Raw genomic sequence first — 15,570 nt, 5'->3', positions numbered from 1 at the left:
TCCAACGGCAAGAGTAATGTTAACATACACTAGAGATTTTGCTGGTCGCACTCAGAAATGATCCAGTGGCTTTACCTAACTAATGGAGACAGGGTGAAATCCTGGCCCCACTGAGGTCAATAGGAATTTTTGCCACAGGATTTCGCTCTGGAATTCTAAGGGCAAGGACTACCATTGGCTTTTTATCACAACAGATCTAATGTGAGAGAGAAGGCGACCATGTACAGAGGGGTCGTGGCTGCTACAGAAGGTCTCTTCCATGTTATTCCTGCACCTAGAAGCTCCTGCCACTGCTTCACACAAGGCAGGACAAGCCTGCAGGAGGTCCCTCATTCTCAGTTTGAGGATGGTTGGTTTCTGCAGGTGCAGGAATTGGCATTAGAGGTGCCAGATCCTTAGGTGTGCCCTACAACAATGGTCTACTAACTATATGGGGACAATCGGACATGGTGAGCATGGTCCTGCGGGTGTACATTAGTTCTGCTGACGGATGAACAATTTGCATCTGTGTTGCAAGGACTACGTACTTGTAGGTTTTCAGTGTAATAATGTTTATGTTGTTAAAAATAAAGCTACGGCCTGCTTTCATAAGCCATAATTTGTGCCTCTGCATCCAAGCATACCCATGGAACCCTTGCCCAACATTGTGCGTGATTTAACCTACAGTATCGACCCTGTAGCATTCAGAGCGCATGTAGGTTTCTTCTGCTATTTCTTCTCCTGCATGTTGACAATTCTTACCTTACTTCCTTTAAGGCCACCTTGGGCATACGCAGGTTCTCCTTTGGGACCCTTGGGACCAAAGCGACCCTGTTTTTAAAAGAATGAATTTACAAAGCTATTTTTCTATAATCTGTATTAAAAAAATTTGAAATTTTTTTTCAGCAAAATACACTGAGGCAGACCCTCCTCTATGGAGCTATGCTAATTTATACCAGCTGAGGACCTACCCCTTTATATTTACCTTCTCACACCAAAGCATCTTCATGCTATAATTAAATGAAGCTCTACAAACATTTTATCTGGTATTCTCCCCACTTACTTTAGATTTTTCTCTTATTTTGAGGATTCAGACAACTGAAAGCTTGTCTACACTTATCAGGGGTTCGACGCATGGCAACTGATGCATAGGCAGTCGATTTAGCAGGTCTTGACCCACTAAATTGACCACTGATCGCTCTCCCGTCGACTCCTGTACTCCACCTGAACAAGAAGTGCAAGGGGAGTCGACGGGAGAGCGTCTCCAGTCAACATAGTGTAGTGTGGACCCTGCCATAAGTAGATCTAAGTACATCGACTTCAGCTACATTATTCACGTAGCTGAAGTTGTGTAACTTAGATCGATCTCCCCCCTTTAGTGTAGACAAGGCTTGAGTCCCAGTATTTTTAACATATTCATTGATAGTATGTAACTCTATTATTAACATCTCTGTTCATACACGTATCTGTTCTGTGACGGGTTGAACCAATCACCACTGAATTAAACTTAATTTAGACACATTAATCATTATGGGACAAACTGAATCCTGGGATAACTCCACTGAAGAAACTGCAGTTATATACAGGATGAATTCATTTTATAGCTCTAGGTTTAGCCAGCTGATCTTAATCTTAATCATCCTATTGGATTTATTTTAGGTAATTTCATGTTAATTGCCAATTTAATTTGAAGGAAGATAGCTGAGCAGAACCAGCTCTTATGGCCAAAAATATAATCCTACAAGGATTATCAAAAAAAGAAATTTGAACAGTATGTATGAGTAAATGGGCTTCTCTAGAAATCATTGCTTAAACTTGATCATATTGCTTAGGGTTTTTCAGTGTCCTGTCAACTTCTGGTTTCGACACATGCATACATTTGTACCACACTTTTTATATAGATTCAGTGTATTGACATTAATAGTGTCACTCGTATTTGCCAACTATTACTCATATGAGTTAAGTTTGTAAGATCATTTTTCCAGTCCATTCTGTGTCTAGGGTACTGTACAACGTTGAAAATAATTGCATATCTTTATGCTTTATTTAAAGGCTTAGGGTAAAATTTTAAAAAGTGCCCAAGTAATTTAATGACAGGTTTCAGAGTAGCAGCCGTGTTAGTCTGTATTCGCAAAAAGAACAGGAAGAATGTGGCACCTTAGAGACTAACACATTTATTTGAGCATAAGCTTTCGTGAGCTACAGCTCACTTCATCGGATGCATTCAGTGGAAAATACAGTGAGGAGAGGTTCCCCCCCCACTCTCCTGCTGGTAATAGCTCACCCTAAGTGATCACTCTGGTTACAGTGTGTATGGTAACACCCATTGTTTCATGTTCTCTATGTATATAAATCTCCCCACTGTATTTTCCACTGAATGTATCTGATGAAGTGAGCTGTAGCTCACGAAAGCTTATGCTCAAATAAATCTGTTAGTCTCTAAGGTGCCACAAGTACTCCTTTTCTTTTTTCCAAGTAATTTAGGAGCTTTAGTCCCATTTTCAAAAGTGACTCACACATTAAGGAGCCTAAATCCCATTGACTTTCAAAGAGACTTAGATGCTTTTGAAAATTTTACCATTAGTCTTTTTTGCTGATGTTGTTTAGCAAATGTAGATTAATGCAGACTTGCATAATGCACTAATGGATTCCCAACAGTGCCATGGAAATGAGCAAGTCAAGACTATAGTCACTGTTAGGCTGTCAAGTGGAATTAGACTAGTCAAACAGTTTGAGACTTAACTTGAAATCCTTCCATCTAGCCAACCATTGACACATTATGAAAAGGTGTCTTGCAAGGGACTGATGAGAGTTGGCATCAGCTAGACATATCTTGTGACATACTGCACAAAACTATGTTATGCTGCTCATAACAAGAGGTATCCAGAGCAACCATTACAGCTAGTAAATCAATTATTCAGCTTGTTAAATTGCTGGTAATCTTTCCTAAGTATCCTAAGACCTCAATTTCCTGAGTTAGACCACAGTTCATGAAAGTACCCATATGCAGGAAGGGTGCTTAAAGCGCATGCTTCACTTTAAGCACACGATTCAATTCAATTGACTCAATGGCACTGAAGCACACACTTAAATGCTTTTCTGAATTGGGCGTCTTCTGGCTGATCCTGCAAGTGCCTCCAATTCCTACTACAGTCAGTCGGGGCGTTCAGCACCTCGCAGAATTAAACACATAAGGGCTAGATCCTGTTCACCTTGAAGTCCACGTGAGGATTGTCAGGGACTGAAGGTTTATTCTAATGTGGCAACATACCCACCTTCAGGAACTTTATCTTCTAAAGTTACTCTTTTATTCACTGAATCTAAAAAAAAATTCACCTAGAAACAACATGAGTTGTTTTCAAATAACACTATCCATGTTCCCCAAGGATTCATGAGTCATTTAGTAAATAGCAAGAGCGCCAGAAAATACTGTGTTAGCCTAAGAACGTACAGGTGGCCCTTGTGTACCAGGAAACCCATCCAACCCGGAAACACCAGGACTCCCAATAGAACCATTGCAGCCATCAAGGCCAGGAAAACCTCTGGGCCCTGGCTGGCCAGGGTGGCCCTGTATGAAAGAGAGAGAGAAAGAGAGAGAATTAATTATATACAATATTTTAGCACTAAAAATATTGTCCCACAAATCCTATCGTCTACCACATTACAGCACAACACAAAGACAGTCTAGGGTTCACCCCTGAGTTCTGCCGTGCGGCAGCTTTCCTCCACCTGCAGAGAAAGTCAAGCCTGCAGAGGGCAGTAGCAAGAGCTTAATCAGCCTGTGCTCTCTACCTTGGAACCTGACTGCAAAACTCTTAGATAAATTTATCTGATTATTAATTAAAATCTGTCTCCCTGGGATAGTGTCAAAAGAAGCACAAACATCTTGTGTTTGTGGGGTCCTAGCAGGGCAGTATTCATTCTACATTCCTCCAGCACAGTGCAAGCAATACAGCACACTTGGGAGGAAACAGCAGGCAATGGGCCTAGTGCACAGAGGGGTGTAACTCCTAGTTGCCATCAGTGGGAGCTGAATGTATAAGAGTCAGAGCAGGAATAGGCCCAACAGTGCTGCGCACTGACAGTTCCAAACTGTTCTACATTCAAATTATTTCACTGACCCGAAAGCCTTTTACTAATTGCCTTGAACAAAAGTCATTGTAATGATCAGTTAATAGCAGGGAAATGAGCCTGATTCTGATCTCACACCAGTTTTACATTGGGGTAGCTCCATTAACTACAGTGGAGTCACTCTTGATTTACACTGATGTAAAGAAGATCAGAATATGGCCCTTTTAATTACTTTCTCTTGAGTGACATAGGGGTTGTGTGGACAATACAAGGGCAGGCAGAACCATCAATCAAAGAAAATGCCAGGCTATTAAGTGTCTCCTCATTCCATCCTCCTTCCCACAGGAATGAGATGTGTGCCATTCAGAGGCAGAATTTTGTGACCAGAAGGAGAGCAGTACATATCTGACAGCTCTGTCTGTCTCCACGGCCCTAGCCCTGAACCATTTCACAAGCCATTTTCAATTAATCCCGAAGATTCATCTTTACGGTGCAGCATTAGATACATTAATGACACATCCGAGGGAAGTGAAAAATGAGCTACAGAATGCTGCATTCTTCATGCATGACCGTTGGAGCCAAATTCACGTCACTTTCATTCTGATGCCTCACTTAGGGTGACAGGTGTCCGGTTTTCGACCAGAACATCCAGTCAAAAAGGGACCCTGGCAGCTCCAGTCAGCACCACCGACCAGGCTGCTAAAGGTCTGATCAGCAGTGCTGCGGTGCTAAGGCAGGCCAGTTCCTACCTTTCCTGGAGCACCGCGCTGTGCCCCGGAAGCAGCCAGCAGGTCTGGCTACTAGGCGGGGGGACCAGGGGGCTCCACGTGCTGCCCTCACCCTGAGCACTGGCTCCGAACTCTCATTGGCTGGGAACCAGCCAATGGGAGCTGGGATGTGGTGCCTGCGGCAGGCAAGAGCAGCAGGGGAGCGTCTTGCCCCCCCGCCTACTAGCATCGGACCTGCTGGCCACTGCTGGGGCATGCGCAATGCGGTGTCAGGACAGGCAGGCAGCCTGCCTTAGCCCCCCAGGCTGTGCCGCTGACCGGGAGCAGCTGGAGGTAAGTCCGTGCCCCAACGTCGAGCCCCAACCCTCACCCCAGCCCTGAGCCCCCCAAACCTGGAGCCCCGTCCTGCACCTCAAACCCCTCATCTATGATGAAACTAGCACAGCAGGGGCACAGAGAGGTTAAGGCCAAGATCCTCAAAGGTATTTAGGCCTCTAACTTCCCCTGATTTCTGGGAGCCTCAATACCTCTGAAGATCTGGGTCGAAGTGACTGGCCCAAGGACACACAGAAACTTAGTGGCAGTCTTGGAAATAGAACTCTCAGGACTTGTCTACACAGTGATTTACACTGGTTTAACTAACGATCTGAATTTAAACTGAATTAGTTCAACAGGTGCAAACCTCTGTGAGTGGCTCACTTTGGTTTCGCTTAAGCCAAAAAGGAACAGGGCTACGCTAAATGGAAATAAGAGTGTCCACACAGGGTTTTGCACCACTATACCTAAACCAGTTTAATTAAACCATGCAAAAGTTTGTGTGCAGACAAGGCCCCAGACCACCGTTCATACCACAATATCATGCTCCCCACAAAAGAATCTTTAAAAAAATAAAACACTCTAATCACTGTTAATTTGCTTATCTTCAGCTTGGCTGTAACATATCTTACGTCAACGTGCTACTCTGTAATGAAATACAAACACTGGGTCATGACTGCTCTTATTTTCAAACCCAACACATGCTATTGGTTCATACAGCAAATATCCCATGGGACACGTTGCTTTTCTGGGGACAGGAAGGGCTTTTGTAAGTTTTCCAGCAAAGATTGTTGCACGTTGACCCCACATGCTATCTTTTCATTTCTATCCTAGCATCCTAATAACACCTTCTGTACTGGATGAGCCAGATTCTGATCTCTTTCACTCCATCATAAACCTGGACTAGCTTCACTGACTTGAAGCAATGGGGTAGTACAGACGTAATTCAGGGCAGAATCTGGCCCTGTGCAGAGGGATCAGGCACTGGTGTAGTACTGGTTTAATGCCTTCCTTCTCCCTACAGAAAAGGGACAGTGCAATGGAACTAGCACAAGTAGAGTGAAGTGTATTTAAATGACAGGCAATGACACAATACCAAGGTGTTAGCACTTGGCGCTTGGAATTTAAATAGCAGTATCAGTCTCCATAACGTCCACATGTTAGATAGTTAAAGCCTCTTCTGAAAAAGCATCACACACATACATTATACATTCCCCTCAGACTGGGAAAAGCCTAGGATTCCCTACCTTCTGGCTAATCTGTATTCTTAGTTAATTTGTGACATCCTGTTGTAAGGGCCTGATCTTGAGAGATGCAACCACAACTCTCTAACTTCACTGAGTGGTGCAGGTACCCATCATCTCCCAGGATCTAGCCTTAAATGAGATCTTTTCCACACTGATCAACAGAGCTCGTTTGGCCTGAAAAATTGTGACTAATTGTTTTCATTGCTCTCTCCTTCTCTAATTCCGGCTATCACATGCTTTGCCCGATCTGCTAGCTCAGCACAAAAGGAACAACAGGTACCACAACAGACTAATTCAGGAGAACTTTACGGTCTGTAATTATGGCATGGCAGGGTGGATGATTCGCAGGCTCATGCTAACACAGAATGTGTGTGTGGGGCGGGGAGGGGGGCTGGGGGCGCTCATAAAGGAAAAGGTTCCCTGGGAAGTAGAAAAGGGAACCGGTTCCTCCAAAGTGACTTGTCCCACTAGAGCGGGGGTGGCCAACCTGTGGCTCCGGAGCCACATGCGGCTCCTTGGCTAGGCACCGACTCCGGGGCTGGAGCTATAGGCACCAACTTTCCAATGCACCAGGGGGTGCTCACTGCTCAACCCCTGGCTCTGCCACAGGCCCTTGCTCCTCCCCCCTCCCAGAGCCTCCTGCACCCCACGATCGGGGTGGCTGCCAGTGGGTGGGAGGCGCTGGGGGCTGGGAAGCTGATGGGGAGCTGCTGACGTATTACTGTGGCTCTTTGGCAACGTACACTGGTAAGTTCTGGCTCCTTCTCAGGCTCAGGTTGGCCACCCCTGCACTAGAGCCCTGCTTTCTCTCTCTCTCTCTCTACCCTAACACCGTGACTCTGAAGAGCGTGCTTTCTAAATCAGACAGACTTCGTGCAAAGGCAATCTTAACGGGAGAGCTCAACAAATATTTAAAAAAAGAGGGAAACATATGCAAACAAGAGTGAACCAAAACTAATTTAATAAGCAGCTTCATTTAGCATTAGAGCAAAGGGACCATTCTGACCAGCGCCAAGATCAACATATAGTCTCTTGCTGCCCAGGTCTGTGTTTCCTGGCACAGGCAATGACTCACCACTTGTAGAAACATTTCCTTTTAGAGTCCTGTATACTCAGCTAAAACCATATAAATCTTCTCTCTATATTTCCAAACCTTTGCCAGGGATGTGTTTGAAACTAATCCCCATGGGAAAAACTAAACATATACAGTAGAGAGGAGGACTTAAAAGCCTTTTCTACAATCTGTCTAAGGCTAACAATTAATAAACACATGCTGCTGCTGTATGTACTAGATCAAAGGGATGCATCAGCCCAACTGCAACACCATGATTTACCAGCTATCAACATCTCACAGGTGACCTCAGCTGACCACCACCTCCCACAGGCTCACCATTAGGAGTCCCCTTTGAGCAAACCTCAGGAATACCAATAAAACACACACCCTCACGCCCACATACCATAATCAGAACAGCGGTTACGGTGTTAACTCTTGTGCAGGCAAAGCAATGTATTTCCACACACACCCTAGATAATGACTGTAGATATGTATTTCACAACAAGTCTAAGCTTTTCCCTATCCTGAAATGCGATTACAATAATACTGGAGAACTATACATATTTTTCCAAGTAGCAGGATTCTCTATTTTCACCATGAAAAGAAGCCATTTATCTCAGCAGCAAGAATGAAAACAAAATGCACTGCTTTTAAAATTTCCACTGCCCCTTCTCTGCATCTGTAAGGGGAAGATGGCTCCAATCCAGTCGAGTTCAGAGGAAGAAGGGCCATACTCTTGAATAATCTGTTTTCACAATGAGCAAAATCAGCCTCCTCCCACTCATCCACCTGCAGCATGCTGTAAAGAAAACAGATCAGATCCAGACAGGCATGAGGTTTCAAATCCCCTTTGTCTAACTCCCCTAGCCTTTGCTTAGAATGTCTGTAGCTGCCAGCTTCCTAGCACTCTCCACGACAGTATCGCCCTCTGCCATGTTGGGAATTCCCACTCCCCAGAGCCTTATTTGAAAAAACACCCTGAGAACAGCTTGTTCCCACAATGTGTTCAATTATATTCAATATTATGGGAACAGCTCAGTCTCGTTACAGTTTGAGGATTGGCTGGTGGAAAAAGAAAAAAAACCTCAGTGGAAAGGGAGCAGAAGAGAACAGAAAGCAGGCAAAAGATAAGCAGGGGAAGGAGAAAAGAAAGAAATTGCTGAAGGCAGGGAGAGGAACTTGGGTGGAACAGGAGAGAGCAGAGCACAGCTTGCCCACATGGTCCCGACTGCACATTTCCAACAAACATTTTCAGAAACTGTCAGTTTTTTGAGTATTTAATCAATTCTAGAAAAGAGAGCGAGGGAGAACACACAAGGTGGAGAAGAAAGAAGGATACAGAAAATGGAAAAATCAGCAAAGAACAGAAGAGAATTAGACTATAGAAAGGGAAAAAATGCAAAGTGAACCAAATAATGTAGAGAGAGAAAAGAATAGAAGAGGATAGTCTGCATCATTAAAAAAAAACAAATCACAAAACCAGAACCAATAAGGAAGGGATCTGGAAGACATCTATGCAAGAAGAGCTGCAAGAAAACAGAGTGGAACAAGTAAAAATATTCTGGATTTTGAATTTATTATGAAAATTCAGTTTTTGACAGAAAACAATTTTTTGACAAAAAATGTTCAAGTTCTCTGTCAAAGTTCTAAAGAAAAAGAAAGCAAATAAAATGGATAAGCTGGGGAGAGTTTGTATTTAGCTCTATTATCTGGAAAACGCTGTAGCTGCCTCTTTCCTGTTTTATTGGCAAAATGTTCTGACCAGCCCAGATCCAAATTAGAACTAATTAGCCCCAGGTGGTAGGGTCTCTCAACTCCAATTTAGCAGTTTCAGTCGCAACAAGAGTTTACTAGAAATAGTTCTGAACTAAAATGTTGGATGTGAACACCTTCGAACATTGGTGAGGCTGAATTATAGGTGCAAACATGCCTCAGACTCAGTTCTCGTTCTTATACAACATGGATGTATCCCTTGCAAATGTCCATTTATCTGATACTTACCATCAAGATATCCGAGTCGCTTACAAATGACATAGAGCCCCTATAGACTCTAATCAACCCTCCTCTTTTACCCCAGACAGGAGATAAAGTGGTAAAATAATTACATTAAAATTATTATAATAAATATTATAGAAAAGGTTTGGGACGAGCCTGGCATTGTGCCCTTGTGCATGCTGGGATGCTGTCTCTGTGCTCAAATGCAATTGCCTTATATTTATATATTTACACACAAAAACTCACCGGAATCCCATTGATGCCTTGAAATCCAGGCACTCCCATTGGACCCTAAAGGAAAGAGGACACAAGTAATACTTTACTTGGACAATCCTATGCGTCAGTCACACGCATTTTATTCTTTATATGTATCATATATCACCCAGGTAACTCTTGTATTCTACATCTTGTGAGGGTAGATGATCAGATATCCTCAGTAAAAGGAGTGGAACATCTCATACTAGGCACACAGGCTCCTTCATTTTCATTGCAGTCAATGAGCTTGGAACTGAGGATGCTCAGCAGACAGGCTGCTAAATTAATTCCCCCAAAATGTTTTCACTCAGTATTTTAAAAGTGAAACACAAATTGTTATTGCACCTCTGGGGCACAGTGTGATGCTAATAATACATGGCTTTCAATAGAGATTAAATCCTGGCCTCACAAATGTTTCAAGAAATGTTACAATTGGATCTGCAATTTTGTCTGAACCAGCCTATACCATTATTCTCAGATGTTGCCAGCTGAGAAATATGCAAAATATTATATTAATTTACATTACTCCTGCATCTGTTCCAACTGAATAATGTCTTGTCTCTGCCAACCTGTTAGAGCTGCTGGATGTTGCATGTACCTCCACAGTAAAAGAGAATGTCTATGATAGCAGCAGCTATCCCGGAGCGGATAAGTGGTTCAATAGTGGCCAATATTTGCTGCTTCAATGGAAGGTGCAAAGCAGGCAGCTCCAGGATAAGTGTCCGTCAGGGAAAGGTTCTTCCTAATCCTTGATAGTCAGAGGCTGGCTTCTGCCCTAAAGCAGGAGAGTTTCTCTCTTCCAGAACTCTTGATTATTATTTTTAGACCTTATTGTTATAATTCTGGATGTTCTTTTTATCCTTGTTTTGAATCCTGCCCACCTCAGACTCAGCAACACCTTGGAGCAATGAGTTCCACAGGATATTTGTGCACTGTGGGAAGGGGGGTGGAGTATATCCTCTGCTCAGTTTTGCATGTTTTGCTTTTCAGTTTCACCTTATGTTCCCTTATTCTTGTCTTAGGAGAAAGGCTGAATAGCCGTGCCCTCTCTGTTTTCTCTACACCTGTCATTATTCTGAATCCTTACTCATTTCCTCTATAAGGTAAGCAGTCCCAATCTTTTTAATCTCTCTTAATATGAGGGTTTGATCATGTCTTGTTTCATTCTCATCACCTGTCTCTGAAAGCCCTCTATTTCTGCTGTGTCCCTTTTGAGGTGGGGTGACAGAACTGATCACTAATGGCATTATAATATCTTCTGTATTATATTCCATTCCATTCCTTATATGGCTCATAATTGTGTTTGCTATTTTGGCCACTGCTGCCCTTTGAGAAGATGTTTTCACTGAGTTCAGTAATGTTCCAGTCTTTTTACAATGTTGTTACAGTTAATTTAGAACCTAATAAGATGTAGAAGTAATTTATATATTATTCCCTCATTGTGCATTACTTTGCACTTTCCAACAAAGAATTTCACCTCCCAACATGATGATCACTCACTTAACTTTGGTAGGATCTGACTGTCAGAAATAGGTACGGCTGTTAGATTTCCCTCTAGGGGTATCCTAGTAATGCCCCACCCTTCTTTCATCTCTTCTTGTGACTTATGTCAGGGCAAAATACATTCTGATGGTTATGTAAAGCAAAAGACCCCACATGCAATGTTGAAGCCCATTTTACTGTGAATCAGCCAACAGAAGGTGACAGGCTGGACTGTATATACTACGCTGTATAATTCAGCGGCCAAGATTGTCACCCTCAGACTAAACACAGTGGTTCCTCTGGAGATGTTTCTCAAACTTAACAGCAGTGAGATAGTCCAGTGCTATTTTTATTCACTCATAAAGAGTTGCTGTGATCACATCTACTGCAGGGAAAAAGAGGAAAACACTTACTGAACCTACCTTATCTCCTTTCAGTCCAGCTGATCCTGGAGAGCCCACTGCCCCTCTCTCACCTTTTGGCCCTGCCAAACCTTCTGGCCCAGCAAATCCTGGAACACCTATAGGTCCTTGGTTCCCAATAGATCCCGGTCGACCCTGAAAGGGTTACAGTAAGAGGTAAGTCAAATTTTCCATGCTTCACAAATGCCCTGCATGTCTCAAATATAACAACACTGGCCAGAGAACTGTAGGCAGATCAGGAAAGATCTCTGAAGGTTCCTCTGTACACTCTTGGTTATAATGCTCATCAGAGGTATTTCAGACAATGTAGAATGAAGCATAAAGAGTGAATTAAACAAATAATAAGACACCCCTACTTTTCCAGGAGGATTTCTGGCAATTCATCAGGCTGTAGGAACAATGGAGGCGAATGGCATTTGAAATTAGGTTTATTACTTCTAGATGAGGTTGACCCCTCCAGTTCCAAGCTTTAATGATAAGTACAAAACATCTGTACCAAACGTTTTGGTATCAAACACAACAGAGGGAAGCCAGGAAATGCAATACAATGGCTAGTCTTGCATGGGTCACATGCAATCAGAAGCCTTGCACTCAGAAAACACATTTATGTTAGGCTATCACCATACTTGGCTCAAGATCAGTGGGGACTCCAATGTCCTCTCCTGTTGCTTGGTAGACAATACGTGGATTTAGGTCATGCCCCCCTAGCCCTTATGCACCATCATTATTCCTATCCTGACTAACTTTAGGAAGAGAAAAGCCATGAATACCGTTTTCCAGGGAAGTGTTCACCTTCTGTAGGGTTTATATAGAAAGAAAACACAGAGCACAATGTTTGTCCTGCAAAAGCTTTAGACAGCTACAATATCATTATCTCCTGCAGGGGAAATGCAGAATCCTGAACTCTGATCTTGCAGCTGACCAATCTGATAAATACTACTGGCCCAATTCTTTGTTCAAATACTCCACTGTAAAGTAGGAGTCACTCCATTTAATTCAAGGGGACTAGGACCCCATCGTGCAAGGTGCTGTACAAACACAGAACAAAAAGACGGTCCCTGCCCCCAAAGAGCTTACAATCTAAGCATAAGGACAAGAGACAACAGCTAGATACAGACAGATACATAGGGGAGCACAAGGAAATAATGAGACAAAGTTAAGCATGTGCATAACTGCTTTGCTGGCTGGGGCCAAAGTGTGCAGCACTTTGCATGTTGAAGCCCTATGTGTATTTTTTGTGCTGATACAAGTTAAACAATTTTTTTAAAAAAGTTGCTTCCCACACTGAAGCTCATCTGCCCAAACTCTGGCTCAGATCACATCTACAAATTAGACTGGAATAAAGGGTTCAGAGCAAAATTGCTTATGCAGCCACAACAGCATATTTGAGTTATAGAGTTCATGGCCAGAAGGGACCACCAAATCATCCAATCTGACCTCCTGTATGTCATATGCCACCAACACCAGCCACCGCCTGCACGTTAAATCCAACAGCCGAAAAGAAGTCCAGTGTATGATAGCCCACAGGAGACTAAACTATGATGTGCCACAGGCAGAGAATAGGAGGGACGGAGCTGCAAGGGGCACCAATGCTCAAGGCCCCTGCAATGGCAGGGAAATGATTAAGTGAGATATATGTAGGAGTCACTACAAAACAATATTATAAAAGTAAAACATATTTGTCCATTTCCTCTTTCTCATCCAGATAATGTTATTTTGTAGGCGCCAACAAGCTTTTCAACTTAATTCTCAAGAACACGCAGCATTTTTGAAACCAATTTACAGTTGAAAAGAAAGTGTTACTCTGGTGGCAATTGGAGGATGTACACAATACATGATATTTGTGATCTGTGTTCAGACACAATTTGTGCAACCAGAGCCTCACAATGGCTCCATTAGCAGGGGAAATAATGCAGTAACTAAACATTACCAGAAGATGGCAAACTTTTCTAAAACTGCAGAGACAAATACAGTTTAACATCTTTTATTGTTCTGGTATCACCACAGAAATCACAACGAAGGCTGAGTTATGCAGAGCTGCCTTGTAAGAGTGTGTGTAATCTGACCAGTGCTTAATTTGTAATGAAAGAGGTTCCCGGGGCTCAAGCAATTAGGTGCTGGGCTCAAGCAATTTTTTTACATTCATAACTGATGCAGCGAACAGAGGTGCCAGGGCTATGAACTGCCAAGCCCAGAGGTGCCAGGGCTCAGTCCTGCCAAGCTCTGGCACAAATTAAGCACTAAATCTGAATACACTTATCTGTAACTGCTTATAGAGCTTACTGCAGGTGTTCCGATGTTACTTGCAGAAGACTGAAGATGTGTATCAACATTCTATAGTACGTGTTACATTTTCCCAAATCTAACGACTGTTTTAAAAAAGTGGAGAGTGCCTGTCATGCAAGGACACAAAATATTCACAAAAATAAGGTTAAAGACAATTTCCTTTCATTAACTAGTATTGTTTTCCATTTGGAACAACATTTAAAATAAAAGAAAACATGCTTTAGTTCTAGCTACAATGAATATTAGTAAATGAAATCAACAAGATAATTCACATGCTGGTCCGGTAATTTGAAGTAAACTTTTAAATCAAGTCTGGAACTCGCTAAGGGCTTGACAATTTTGCAAAACTGCATATAAGAACAACATAGGCTGATCATATAGGACAAGGTTCTTCTATATTGATAAGCATAGTCCATTCTCTTTGCAATTCTCTTTTTCTCAGTCAAAAAGGGACACACATTGATGCTAGTGCCTCACAAGTGTCAACAATGAAATATGAACTTTCTGCAGGTGTTGTCCCTCTTCAATTCATGCCCAGAAAACAAATCTGCTGAAGGCAGGTAAAAGCACAACTGGTTGAGAGTAAAATATTCCCATTTAAACTGCTGGCATTAGAGGATACTTGTTAAGAAAACACTTGTTAATGTCACTCATACAAAGATGATTATAAAAGATTGGATGGCCAGTTCAACCAGGTGAGTGAATGGACATGGGAACTTCTTGCATTAAATTGGCAGTCCTGATAAAATAATCCTGGCAACCGTATACTCAAAAACAGAGATTTGTGTTAACATTTTGTAGTATCTAGTCAGGCAATTCAGTGTTTATCCAAAAGAGATAAATACCAGTTTTAAATCCCGTATCATTTGCACTTTATACATGTGTAGACATTTAGGGCCATATTATCAGCTGGCAGAACTCAGCTAAATTAAATAGAGATATTTCAGCAAACAATTTGGCTCTACATTTAAAAATATATAGTTTGACATTTTTAAAAAAAATTAAACCACCTCCTCTTTTACTTACCTTCTAGGACCTGTGTTCAGATTCTGTGTTTCCCTTGCAAGTGCTGTTAACATTACTAACTCCCTGGAACAAAGTAAGGAATGCAGCTCCCTACTGAGTACCATTCTCAGGAGCTGTTGCTGGAGGCACAAGGAACCCTGACCCCAGGCCTTGGCAGGAAAAAGGTTTTGTGGTTTATTTTAAATATATATTTGTTTGTAATTTTAACCTGTTTTTAATCTGGTAATCTTGTAATTTTAATCTGTTTTTAATAATTTTTTATCCATTTTTTTAAGCCTTCCAGTTTCCTTTCCCATCCTAGATGGATCATCTTACCACATACCCCATGATCTTTCTTCATTACTCTGAAACCTTCATTACAGGGACAGGTGGTTTTTTTTTTTTTTTTACAGTTTCAGACCCTAACCCTTGTGTTGCAATTGCTTCTTCTTGGTCTTTTGGCTGAGGTCAAGTGTACCATCTGTTTAATATTTTCTACCTTTTCTATCTGGGAATTGTAACATTTGCAAGGGGGTGGACTGTGATCTGAAAAGACTTTGCAGTCTCTCTCTTATGACCTCATTTTCAATCGGAGGCAAACATCAATGGCACGCTCTGAACTGAAGGCCAGATGATGATGTAAAGGCAACACAGCTGAAATATATGCTGAAAACGGGCACATCACCTCTACAATCAAGTGGTCACCTATTAACTCAGATACAACTATGCTA

The 15,570-nt window shown here is 42.3% G+C and overlaps 1 protein-coding gene across 3 annotated transcripts in view; it reads right to left on the bottom strand.

Moving 5' to 3' along the window:
* The window catches only part of COL4A6 (collagen type IV alpha 6 chain), a 191,993-nt gene that overhangs the window by 62,981 nt on the left and 113,442 nt on the right, over positions 1-15,570 (bottom strand). For all 3 annotated transcript variants that reach the window (XM_073361233.2, XM_073361232.2, XM_073361234.2), the window contains exons 5-8: positions 11,549-11,683; positions 9,636-9,680; positions 3,431-3,547; positions 742-810 (exon numbers count right to left, since the gene is read on the bottom strand). In XM_073361233.2, coding sequence (XP_073217334.1) covers positions 742-810; positions 3,431-3,547; positions 9,636-9,680; positions 11,549-11,683 — 366 coding nt within the window. The remainder of the gene's footprint in view (positions 1-741; positions 811-3,430; positions 3,548-9,635; positions 9,681-11,548; positions 11,684-15,570) is intronic.

The sequence above is a fragment of the Lepidochelys kempii genome, chromosome 9 (genome assembly GCF_965140285.1).
Source record: "Lepidochelys kempii isolate rLepKem1 chromosome 9, rLepKem1.hap1, whole genome shotgun sequence".
In the NCBI taxonomy this organism is placed as follows: Eukaryota; Metazoa; Chordata; order Testudines; family Cheloniidae; genus Lepidochelys; species Lepidochelys kempii.
This window is presented reverse-complemented; position numbering and strand designations above follow the sequence as displayed.